Source organism: Hylaeus volcanicus, chromosome 1 (genome assembly GCF_026283585.1).
Source record: "Hylaeus volcanicus isolate JK05 chromosome 1, UHH_iyHylVolc1.0_haploid, whole genome shotgun sequence".
Taxonomy (NCBI): domain Eukaryota; kingdom Metazoa; phylum Arthropoda; class Insecta; order Hymenoptera; family Colletidae; genus Hylaeus; species Hylaeus volcanicus.
Window position 1 is genome coordinate 29,072,101 of NC_071976.1, and position 12,724 is coordinate 29,084,824.

A 12,724-nucleotide genomic window follows, 5' to 3' on the forward strand; every position below is an offset into this window, starting at 1 on the left:
GTGAAAGAAAAAAGAAAAAGGCGGATGATACACTCGTAGAGGGGAATCCTGGCAAGGAGAGGGAGACTGGGCGCCAGTGGAAAGAGGTGCGTCCTGTATGGGTTTCTTGTCGTTTACGCGGCGAGCCTAGTCGAATTTCGCTCCGATCTCAACTGTCCGCTCGTGCGAGCGAGCAGTCGCGCTTCTGCGTTCGCATTCGTCGCGTCGTTGCGTGTACTCGACATGTCTTATCGTTCGCGCGAACCATCGGCGAATCTGGCCAAGCTTGGCGAAAGGTAAACGATAAAAGGTGAGGGTCTAAACGACTCGAGCTTTAAATTCGAACACTCGCTAGATCGTCGACGGAAGTCTTCTCGGTGAATCCTGATCTCGCGAACGACAAGATGCGATCCCTTCGCGAAACGGTGTATTCCTGTCTTTAGTTTCGCTGCGAAACGTTGAATTCGATTTTCGTCGTAACTTCTCATCCCACGCATCGATGAATCTTCGTCTTCGATGCGACCCCGGGAATTACAGTTGTTGAGAGAGTGCTTCTTCGACCGAGGTATACGTAAAACGTCTCGAAGCGAAGAGAAACTCGGAAGGGATGAGCGTAAACTGTTCTCGACGATTGTTGGCTGGTGCTACGTTGGATGCTGAAATCGAATTCGAGCAAGCGCGGATTGGTTTTCTTGAAAAGCGGGAATAGAATGACGCGGGTCGTTCGCGAGTGACGATTTCTTTGATAGATCGTTGATGATCGGAGGAGCTCGACTGCCGAGACACCGGTGAAAGGTGAAAAGAAAATCTAGAGATTGAGAAAGTTACGGAGGTAAGTGGTTTTGAAGACTAAACGAGGAGTTTGCCAGCGACCTTCGAGCGTGAACTGAGGGTTCATCTTCGGTGGTGTAACTTTGCGTGCTGAAATTGGATTTTAAAGAAGAAAATTTGGCGATTAGGAAAGTTAGTGGTTTATGAAAACTAAACCAGGAATCAAAGAGCAATTAAAACGACGAAAAAGAGTGTATAAATTTAAGAGGAAAGTCTGTGTGTATTAGGATTTTAACAAGCCTTTGAATGTAGTTCAGATCAAGATTAAACCTAGTAATTACAACACAGTGGACGAAGTTGCGTGCGAGAGCGATCTGTGACATTCAGCTGACGACTCTTGGGAGAATAGGTTTACGAGATAGGTTTACGACAAACTATAAACACTTTTGGGATTGCTTTGTTATCGCAGAAACATTCACCACCTTCGTCGTTTTCTAGGAACTCGTATAGGTGGAGTAATAGTAAATGGAAAACGTTAATTTGTACAATTGACCACGCAACTTTCGCAAGAACTTGTACGCATCCTGTCGGGAAAGCTTGTCGCACTATCCTGGAACCAGTTTGAACATCAGTCTTTAAAGACAGCTCGGAATCTCTGTGCTCCATCAAACTTTCTTTTACACTCTTAAACATTTATGGGAGACACCCAAACACTTTTCCTCTATGTTATCGTTGCTTCTTAGTTAATTGGAATTAAATTACAACTATTTCCCTCAAAAGGTGATTTCGAACAAATTCGAGAACAGATAAATACAACACGATCGGTGAGATGGGAATCCAAAGATCGATAAAGTGAAGATAATCGAAGGGTAATTGTAAGCATTAGTAACCTTGGAAAAAGTCACACCACCGAAAAGGAAGATTTGAATCCGGTAGTTCGAGTAATCCTTTCGTGGAAACGCGGCCTTACGCCACTTAATCTCTTCGGAGCCGTGAGGAGAAGAGCAAGAAGAGCGGCAGAAGGCGTCGTTGAGATAATTACGATCCCTAAGGTGGATACGATAGATTCGCGTTGCAGTCTCGCTCGGCATAGGACGTAGACGAGCGGAATAATCATAACAGAAGAGAAGGAAGAGGAAGTGCGACGTAAAGAAGGACGTAAAGGGGTAATAAATTCGCGACGAGGGCAGCAGAGATTGCGAGGTATACCAGGATAGAGGAGGACGGAAAATCCAAGCGAGAGGAAACAGTGAAGGAATCGCTAGGATGAGCATTGTGTCCGCGTGGAGAACCTAGATCTTGGATTAAAGAATTGGCGTGTTGATACTGCAAACGATGCTCCGGAATTAAGCTGGAGAAACGAAGGGGGGAAAATTGGAAAACAATTGGACAGAATCGAGTCGAAGGTGTGGAAGGAGCAATCAATTGGAGGAGTCTGGTGAACTTAACGAGACGAAGGAGTAAATAGGTATGTAAGGGTGGGAAGAAAGTTGGCCTTTTCAGGCTACAGGATAAAATTATCAGGATAAATACTTGATCGACTGATTGAAATTGACAAATTCATTAATTTTATTCCTTTGATGAAGTTAGAAAATCTCATTCGTTTGTTGGAACTAATCAATTGCATTCATTTATTGCGTTAACCCTCTCGTGCTCTTTGTCAATAAATTTCTGCTACGTTTTACTATTACACGTACTATTTGGTATCCGCCTCTCTTCTTCACCAAGCTGAAAGGAAACGAATTCTGTCCTTCGGTTTATGTGCTCCATTACGATTGGGCCCTACCTGCGGTCTCAAACCTGTTCACCCTAGTATTTGCCCACTTTTGCAACACAGAAGCTGCACACAGACCGATACAAGTCCCTCGCTAACAAATTTCCGCCTCCTGCGAGGGTCACCTATACAAGAGGGGTTAATTCAATTTGCGTTGCCATAAATGAAACCCGACTTGAGGTGTGGTACACGTTACGCGTGCCGACATAACGGCGCCAACGGAGTGCAGAGGGTTAATAGTAGGTTAATGAAAACGAGAACTCGGCGAAGTAATGACCGAATATTCTTTTACAGCCAGGTGAAAGGCTGCCGAGTAAAGGCTTAATTGCTATTTAACACGTCGCGAAATCGATCAGCGTCTCGTTAATAAGTCTCGAAGGAACGTTCGGAAATAATCGCTGGAACGGAAAGCACGCCACGAGAATAAGAAATCCTGGGACGTGGGGGAGGGAACGGAGAGCAAGAAAATTCCAGCTACGTGATCGATAGACAAAGGCGAGGGAGATGAAGATATAGGTTCTTGGAAATCAATCAGGGGAATACTGCGAAGGTGAGGGACTGATAATAATTTCGTGGACCGTTCGATGGGATATCTGGAACCGACAGAGCAGAACCACGGTGGAAGCTTTTGGCCAACGAAGCGAGAAGACATCGAACCGAGCGTAAAGTTTCCATGGAACTTGCGATCCTACCACGGATAAGATTACTTTCCATGGAACGTGCCAGCTAATTTCGAGTAATAGCTCCTTTATAATTGCCCTCGAACCCTCTCTGGAGATTACCATCGGGATGCAGCTGCGTGCGTGTCTGCCGTTGCATTATGCAACGGAAGCGACGATTTAATCGACCGGAGACAGCTCGCGCTGAATCACTTCAAGATTACCGCCGGGACCGTGTTAAACCCAACAAAGAAACAAATAAACTTGGGATTAGCAAACGCTGGTCAACCAACAGAAATAATTCCAGGTGGCAAGCCTAAAGCTGCTCTTCTCGAATTAATTAATTCGTTTCTATAACTGAAAATCGGTAGGTGCTATAAATCGAGGGTGGGATTAGGTAGTGTGAAATGCAAATATAGTTATTGTGCTCGTGATTTAAAAACCTGAAGCATTGGACGTCTCTCAATTAAAATATATATTCAATGATGTATATTCGAGACAAATTATAAATGACTTCTCAAGGGAATTGGAAGAAAAAGGAAAAGGAAGAGGATCTGATCGGTGCAACTAGACATCAAACAAACACCTGCAGCTGCCCCACGAAAGTAGCATTTTACCGTGCACCCGTTTATCAGCGAGGAACAGTCAATTCGAGTAAACTTGAATGCGATAGGTTGAAGTTTGAAAAGTTAACAGAGCGTCTGACTCCGTCGAGCTCGGTTCCTTTAACCTCCTCCACTTAACGTCGCGTCTGGTAAATCATCGTCTGGGCTTCGAGTTCGAGTGCAACCCGTCGGGTGCAGCTGTCGACGAGAGAGGGATCGAAGGTTTCGTGAATCGTACACTTGGACTGGGATTCGATAAAGTGATATAAAAATAGAAAAAAGAAGTAGGGCACTTTGGTAAGTGTTCCCGCGTCGAGAAGACAATTTTAGTTTGCCAGTTCTCGGAAAGTTCCTGCGTCGAAGGGGATCGGGCACAAATGAGTCAAGCTTAAACAATCGTCGAGGAATCCTCCAGCTGCCGTCGTGCGCGGAGGTTGTTGGAAAACGTTGCAGCCGTCGACAGTCGTGATTCTTATCGGTGGTCGCGGCTCTGTCAACGTTTCGGTCAGTTTTTCCCTGCGCGTGATCCGCGAACGACTTCGAGGACGAAAGTGGCTCGGTGAAAACGGTGAAAAATCGTTTTTCGATCAATCGACGTTTGTACAAATATTTGGAGGTTTGGACCGCGCTGCGTGCTGGGAATAATTGAAGTGTTCGTCGAGCAAGTTCTCGTTTACGCGAGAGAGGAGTATTTTTCGTTCGGTGAGCCACAAGTATCAATTAGCGACGATATGCCGCAGGAATTCAAGTACAGTGACGGGTGAAAGTTTCCAGACAGTTACATTTTTCGTTTGAATTACGGCCGATCGAAAGGGGTGATTTTATTCGCTCCTTTTGAAACGATTGGATTGGTTGGGAGTATACTTTTAACCTTTTCAGGTTTTACAGTTGTTACTTTTGCTTCGGTGTTGGAAAGAAAATTCTTGCTGTTGGACATAGACGATATAACATATCATAAAGAAATATCACGCTGTTGTTGGATTTGTGTTTCGTGGTCTTCTTCAGGTTTTATAACATTTAGTCATAACAATACCTAGCAAAATTTGAGTTCTCAATTTTAACATTAACAGGTGCCCCAGACCTTCGAAAGTTGTAAATAGAAAATACTTGGAATTATTTCCTTATATATCAGCTCAAGCTTTAAAAAAAAACCCAAAATTATTTCCATATCCTGTGTTTCTCTTTTATCAATTTAGAAAGCAGCGAAACGATGACTCAACCCGCCCCTAGTTTCACACAAATTTCACCATACGCCAATTCGAATGAAATCCCTCGCATGAAACCCTGAAGCGGTCGATTCGACGCGAAACGATCCATAACTGTCGGGAACTTTTGCCCGCCACTGTACTTTTCATCGAGCGATCCAACAACGAGGACCAATTAATTTGTAGCTGCGACCGCGAACGAGGACACCGAGGAAAGCAACCGTCGTTGGAACCGACGAAAGTGAAACCGTTCGGTTCGAGGTCCTCGAAGCGCAATTTGTCAGCTGTCAGGAAGCGACGTTTCGCGATGACGACCAGAAGCCCGATCGTCTTGGTTCTGGTCTGGCTCTGGTCGGTAGGTGCATCGATCGAGAACACGACTGTCAGAAAATGCTGTCCACCTGGGCGGATTTTCTCGGATCTTCCGAACGTAAGCTGCGTCCCGGTGCCGGTGGGGGCGATGGAGCTTTACAGCGTCGATTACGACGGCGTTGCTGTCCATCGGAATGGGATTCCGAACTGCAAGGAAATCAAGGACGTGGCCACTACGCCGCTTTATGTGCTGAACGACACCGACTTCCTGCAGGTAGGAAACGGATTGGTCGTTCCGCCATTAACTCGCTGCCAGTCGTAAATTTTCAAGCGAGCCAGAACGAAATGCGAAGAGTAGAATTGATTCAGATCGCTCAGCCACGACATGTTCGATTGATTATACTCGATCTTCTATACCTGTGTCCCCTCGTGATACGCTGTATTTCTAGCTGGTTTCTCATTTCAGTGAAAATTTAATAAATTGCGAATAAAATCGTATAAAATTTGATATAAGATGACTCGGGGAATCGATTTAAATTTATTTTAAGGGTTGCGAATCTTTGGTCGATGATTACGATAAATCGCGGTTAGTTAATCAATCGGACAGGGTTGAAAGAGGAAAGTACGTGTTTTTATTGTGCAATTTGAGTTATTATCGTGAAATGTCGAGGATGTTGGGATAAATGTCACGAAGAAAATTACGAAAGATATACATACGTTCCTTGAATTTTTATTATAAGTAAAATCGTGTAGAATTTCGCGTGCAATGGTCTGGTGAATCGATTCAAATTTATTTTAAGATTTTGAGCATCTATATTTTGATTGATTTTATTGTGCAATAAAAATTAAATTGTGAAATTCCGAGGATATTAAGATAAATGTTACAAAGAGGGTTATCCTGCAAAGAAGATTGCAGAAGAACTCGTCTAGCTATTATAGGTGCGTTTGTGCGGTTAAAGTACTTTGATTATGATTTTCTTTGGAACATTTCAAACGTTTCCCCAATTGCTGAAGTCCCAAAAATGGAGAGAAGGAAGTTTTTGATTGGAAAACTACGCACATCGTGATTCCTCTCTATACGTTAAGGGCAAAATATCTCTGTCGAGTGGAACTCCGTAAATATCGTATTTCACAAAAATGTTTGTCGATAGTCTGAAATATTTCGAAATTTTTGTCGACGTTTTAACGGGAACGAATAAGGAAGCATGCTGGTAGTATTATTAAAACGGAAACCAAGTTAAATAGTATTTCACTTTCAAGCGACATGTTCGTGTCATTTATTTCATTTCGAATTGAAAAGACCATCGCTGCATTATTATTTATCCTTATCTATGAATAATTACTTGTCCATACTGCAGGTATCTTTTAGTATATTTTCTTCAGGTCACAGGTGTTTCGTATGTCGTTAACCTTGGCATATTTTCGCATTTTTTTGAAGTGCATTTTATTTACAGATGCCGGTCTGTCTCGAAATTCTGCACATGCAGTCCACAAATGAAAGCGATCCCACAATAGTCGTGCATTGTCGATCTGACAAAGATAAGGACGAATTGTACGAAGCATCAAATGCGTCACTACCACGACTGTTGAACGTCAGGAGGTGTTGTCAAAAATATACAATTTTCGACGTGGCCACGAGAACTTGCGTGCCGTTGTCCGACGTCATCGACGATGGGAATTATTCCGACACCAGCGAGTTCACATCTTTCGTGTCAAACGTGACAAACACTGTGGATTTTTTTAGAGTCTCCAGAGGTTTGCCTAATTGTACGCCAGGAGCGATGGTCACCTACAAAGTCGGTCCTGAGGACATTAGATACAAGGATGGAACCTTACAGGTGAGTGCATACTCATCCCGCTAATCAATGTCGCGAAAGAGTCTATTTGTATGAGTGATTTATCATTTTTTTTTTTTTTATGATTTTAAAACCTGTGCGTGGTTCTCATATAAATCTCTATAGAAGCTGTGTACGATTTTCTAACATTTTTAGATATAATAGATTTTAGATTTAGAATTCAGGAATTATTCATTGTTTTAAATTGGATTTTTCATGGAGTATTTCGTAGAAAATGAAGCATCAATGGAACGAATTTCATCATTTACAGTAGCTCTAATTCTCAAAAATTTCTATGTTTAGACATCGTCTAAAATTTACACGATCTTGCAATAACACAAACATCCTGCGGCTGCATTAAACTAATCGAAGTGGAAGTGACGTAGGACCTATAGTTTCGTGGAAACGTTATTTAATGGTTAAATTTGGGGATTTATAACAAGTTACCTGAAATAATTTCAATATTCATATTGCTCAAACGTTAATAGAAGAGAAACGGAGGCCGTATCCTTGAGAATTGCGTTCACATCTTTTACTATTCGTCATAAATTAATCGTAACTGGTTAAAATGAATGTCTGATGCGCGAATGAAGCGCCAGTTTACACGTCGCATTCATTCGTAGTTTCTTGGAAGAATACAATTTTATGTTATTATGTTATCATGCAATATAGCGAATTTTATGGCCTTATAAAATTGTACAATATTCTGAGTTTTTCATAGTGATTCGTCTTGAAAAAGTAAATGAAACATATAAAATAAATATTTTTTCACGAGCCTTCGTTTTCGAGCAAATTGATTTTGAAAATATTTGAGGGACACGAAAATATCGTACTCTATATCTTCGATTCATTTTTCCTTGATAAATCGCTTGCATTTGGTTTGTAACACGTGTTTTGAGATAGTGCTCTGTATTTTATCTTGTAAAAAAGTACAGTTAACGAGGTGCGCCAATTTACATCGAAACTCGTGTTAATTTCTCAGGAATATGATATATTTTGCCACGCCTACCTCGCCTGGGACTAGTTTCTGATAAAAGTTATCGCACGGGCCGCAGAAAAAGCATTGATTATCTCGAAAAAGTTTCACCATACATTTAGTAAACTTGGCTCGACTATTTCTGGTACTAGTGTGAAAATAAATTCATCGGAAAATCTTGTAAACAAAGAGAAAAATTGTTTCTTCGCGAAAAAGCAAACAAACTCTGACGATAACAGGGTAATTTATCGAGTGCACGTTTATTTTCCGGACGCACCCTTTCGTGCAACTTTCGTGACTCTCGCATAATTTATGTCGGTCTTCCTCGTTCGTAAAAGGTGGTATTGTTATCAAATAGGGGTGTGTGTTCAATAACAGTATTGTTTTACTATTTACAGCTAACTTTTCGAACTTGAATTCGGAATCATCGTCATCATTAACCTCGATTGATCTTCTACTTCATTTTTCATTTTTTAAATTACTTCAATTATTTTGCAGCACTGGTTACATTAACAAAACTGTTTATCGAATATTTCAAATCCTTATGTTGCTTGTACGGTATCTCGTAATTTCCATTTACCGGTATAAAACGTCGATAAGTATGCAAATGCATGCGACGTTTATATTAAGATGAACTTGACTGCTCCTAGTAAGGAATCTTGAAAATCATGGTTTAATAACAGTATAACTCTGGTTTCAAAGAGTCGAGTGTTGTTAAAGACAAATTATGCAAGCTGTTAGGAAAGTCCAGTACAGTTATCTGCTAATGTGGTTTTAATAGTTGATTACATCTTCCCAAGGCTTCGATGATTTTTTGCTCGTTAGAGTACAGAGACTGTACAAATGATCCACTTACCGCAATGGAAATTTCTTCTTTGTATGAAAGCTCAATCGGTGACCCACCTTAAAATATAAAATACTCCTTGGTTTATTCGACTTGCTATATTTCTGTATGCTTAAAGCAGATAAACGAAAAATTATAATTTGAAATGAAGAAGTCAACGCAGTTCAGAAAAAGATGTATCTGCTGCAGAATCGAGGTGTCCTTGGCAGAAAATGCAAGGAAGAACAGGTTTGGTAATTGGTCCCCCTTGCATTGGCATGTTCATGTTTCCACGAGGCAGGATTTAGATTCACTTAAAAGTGGAAGAAAAGATGAAGTTTTCAAACGTATAAAAAATTCTAAAATATTCTTCCCAAATATGACAGAAAAATCAACCAAATAAATGAGTCGAGCGAACCTCGAAACCTAATAAAATCATATTTCATGTTTGATATGTGCTTCACCTAATCGCATCCCATAGACAAGACAGCGTAGCGTTTTGATAGATTTGTGCGATAAATGCTTGGAATTTCCGTTTCTAGCGGACGATGAGGTCATGCTAGCAGAGATCCGCGAACCCGTTCGCAGTAAACAAAGCTACTACGATCGCGTTAATCTCTTGCAACACGTGACGAGTCCCGAACTTGTTTTCCTCTATCATTTTTTCTTCAACACGCTATTACAGGGGACACGACACGTTGTCTAACGCGTAAACACGCACGGCGACTATGCTTATTTGAATTAGCTGACTTTAATTCTTGGGAAGTGGTAGTGCATGTGGCCGTTCCTTCTTTTGCTAGTTTCTCTCGACAGCAAGTGGACTTTACTTAATTAGTACTTACTAGTTTCTTTAATTATGGGAACATGGAATCATTGACTTAGTATGTATTACACTATCGGTCATTAAAACCAAATTCTAGGACGATTCAAGATTCAGGTTATCGCGATGACCGCATAATTTCGATAACGTAGCCTTACGTCGTCTAATAGACTTTTAACGAATGTCTTCTCCTTTAATTCTTTCTCGGCGAAGAAAGAAAACGTGAAAGAAGATTTAATGGCGTAGCTCTTAGTCATCGTTCATATTTTATACGCTTTTAGTTACTTTAAAGGTTCGAGTAGCTTCGGTTATGTCTTTTCACTTTATTTGCTACTTCATACCTAATTGACCTAATTCATACATTTCATTGCTTCTTCTTCCGGCTACACGGTATAACGTATAACTTGGAGAGCATTCGAAACTTTGTGTATTTAGAATTATTCCATTAATGTTTGATTACTCAACCTCTTCCACGAAATTTAACGATCGAATAATTTCAGTCTTCCATGTGCATTCAAAAGGCAGACTAGACGTTCGCTGCACGTTTTCATTAATATAGATACTCGCTTAACAAGCCATTACGTAAATTAGTTGCGACGGTTAGTTTACGACGTGCTCTCCTATTAACACCTGAAAAACTATGTTTGGAAGCTGTTTCATAAATTACGGGCAAACGAGAGACGGAAGTAAATGTAAGGTTTACAGTTTCGAAACAATATAGAACACCTTCCTGTAGTAATGACGATTCGTTAAACATCTTGTTTCTCAAAATTGTCGAGAAAATTCAATTCGTCTCGAACGCGAAATAAAGAGTTTTGGGTGAACAGAAATATTTTAAAATTCGAATAGTGATATTCAAATAAAGATATTCCTGTTTATTCACAGGTTTCGAATACCTATGCAATATTCTAATATTAAATTATTCGACAAAACGCAATACCAGGATTGGAGTTCTCACCCTTGAGTTAGGCTCTCGTTTGGACTTCTTTCGCTCCGAAAATAAAATTCTGGCTACGTGCCTGATCACCGCTCACCCCATGGCGTCGAACGTGTTGAAGTGTCTGCACTTTTTCAGACGAGTCTTCCTATTCGCTACTTCACGATACGTGAAACGCGACAGAATTTACAAACGAACTAACTGATAATACTAACCCTAATAATAAAGACACGAAGAATACAAAGAAGATCTCAGCTTTACAACGTGTCTAGTAAATTTAACATAATTATGTAAAATGCCCTCGTTCCATTAAACCGAATCAGAGAACTGGAGTAATCAAGCTGATGACAATCAGAATCTAACGATCACTGCTCCGCGTCTTCGATAGAAATCGATTTCCTAATCTTCCGATTCGTGTCGCGGCAATATCCAGATTCCAATTTTCGATTTCAAATCACTCAAATTTACCCCCGTACCTATGGTACTCCACGGTCGTTCGCCGCGGTGAAAAGTAGCGCACCAATCAAACTGCCGCCCACTATAATATCATCCACCCACTGTGTTCCCCTCTGGCGGTGTGTAATCCACACGCGGTTAAACATTCGCGGTGTCCTTTTTCTATCGATAGTACGAGATATTGCGGCAACAATGCCCGTGATATCGGTCGTATTCATCGCACCTTCCTCCACCGCAGTGCTTTATCGGCCCTGTTGTAATAAATATCGACGTTTCCTTTTTTTTGTCTTCGACGTGCACGGAATTCGGAACATTCATGGATTCGGCGAATCGATACAATTCATTTGATGTTAACATAATCGATGCAACGCTGCAAAGTTTTTAGTCGAATTTCAATTAGCATACAGCTACCGCTTGGTACACTGGAAACAATTAAACTCCGAGTCAATGAGTTCAATCACTCAGTTTCCTCTACGATCACTTTAGCGTCTCGAGAGCAGGCTGGCTCGATTAACTGAGCAATTAGGCTCCGGTTACAAAGTTGTTGAAATTACCCCTTGTCTGTTTCCTAATATCACTAAGATAAACATATATAAATCAAAGCTTCGATATCAAAGTTAATTAATATACATAGTTCCAAGTGGGCCCTGTCAGTTACTATATTAATTTGTTTGTCATTACCATAGGATCCATTACTGATTTTTATATTAATCTTCCCTCGTCTTGCGCTTTCTCCTCTCCTAACGCATTCCTTTACCCACCCCCACCTCAACAGCGCGTATAAATATCCCTTTTAATTTCGAATTAGTGACAATCGAAACACAAGCATCCCAGAATTCTGTCCGATTAAATCCTCGATCCGTTAAACGTAGGATTAACCGTAATGACATTTTTCCGAAACCCCGTAACTCGGTACGTTTCCCTCCAGCTGCGTGACACACGCGGGATTAAACATTCGCGGTGTCCCCGGCTGTCGATATTACGAGATATCGCGGCAACGATACGCGCGATACAGGTCGAATTCGTCGCGTTTCTCCTGTACCGGGGTTGTTTTTATCGGTTCTATTGTAATAAATATCGACGATTCCTTTTTCGGCGTGACTCTCGCGCGAGTCGAGCGGGTCGCAGGGGTGGTGGACGATGGTACAAAGTGGTGCTGGGCTTTATTCTGGCCGGCAAAAGGATGCAGCACGGTAAATAAATCCGACTCATCGCCAGAGAATCTACGGGGCGTGGTGGTAGCACACATCGGTGTGCGATGGCGTACGAACGGTGCGCCGCTGGTGAAATCAAGGACCGCATTGCGGAGGGTGTCGGGTAGAACGGTCTTTGGTTTCAATCGAGCGTGCCCTTGCAGCTCGATGCAGATAACTGTAACGCGGTCGTTCTAATAACGCCTTTTGCTACCTCGTCAACGAAGCCTCCTCGGCGGTGTCAATTTTTACATTCTTCTTTCTCACTGTATACACCATCCCCTCTACCTTCGCCGCTCTATTTCCCCCAAGAGTCAGAATGCTGGATCGTTGTTTATCAATTTAATATTTGTTAGAAATTCCACGACTCCCTAATTGC

At 41.5% G+C, this 12,724-nt stretch overlaps 1 protein-coding gene across 3 annotated transcripts in view; it reads left to right on the top strand.

Annotated features, from left to right (window-relative positions):
• The first annotated feature begins 176 nt into the window (after positions 1–176).
• Positions 177–12,724, top strand: part of LOC128876014 (G-protein coupled receptor Mth2-like) — a 29,323-nt gene continuing 16,775 nt past the window's right edge. Inside the window, exons 1-4 of one of the 3 annotated variants that reach the window (XM_054122098.1) lie at positions 177–2,218; positions 2,819–4,490; positions 5,180–5,579; positions 6,760–7,143. In XM_054122098.1, coding sequence (XP_053978073.1) covers positions 5,301–5,579; positions 6,760–7,143 — 663 coding nt within the window. In that variant the 5' untranslated portion in view covers positions 177–2,218; positions 2,819–4,490; positions 5,180–5,300. The remainder of the gene's footprint in view (positions 2,219–2,818; positions 4,491–5,179; positions 5,580–6,759; positions 7,144–12,724) is intronic. The other 2 variants (XM_054122104.1, XM_054122114.1) reach the window with 2 other exon arrangements.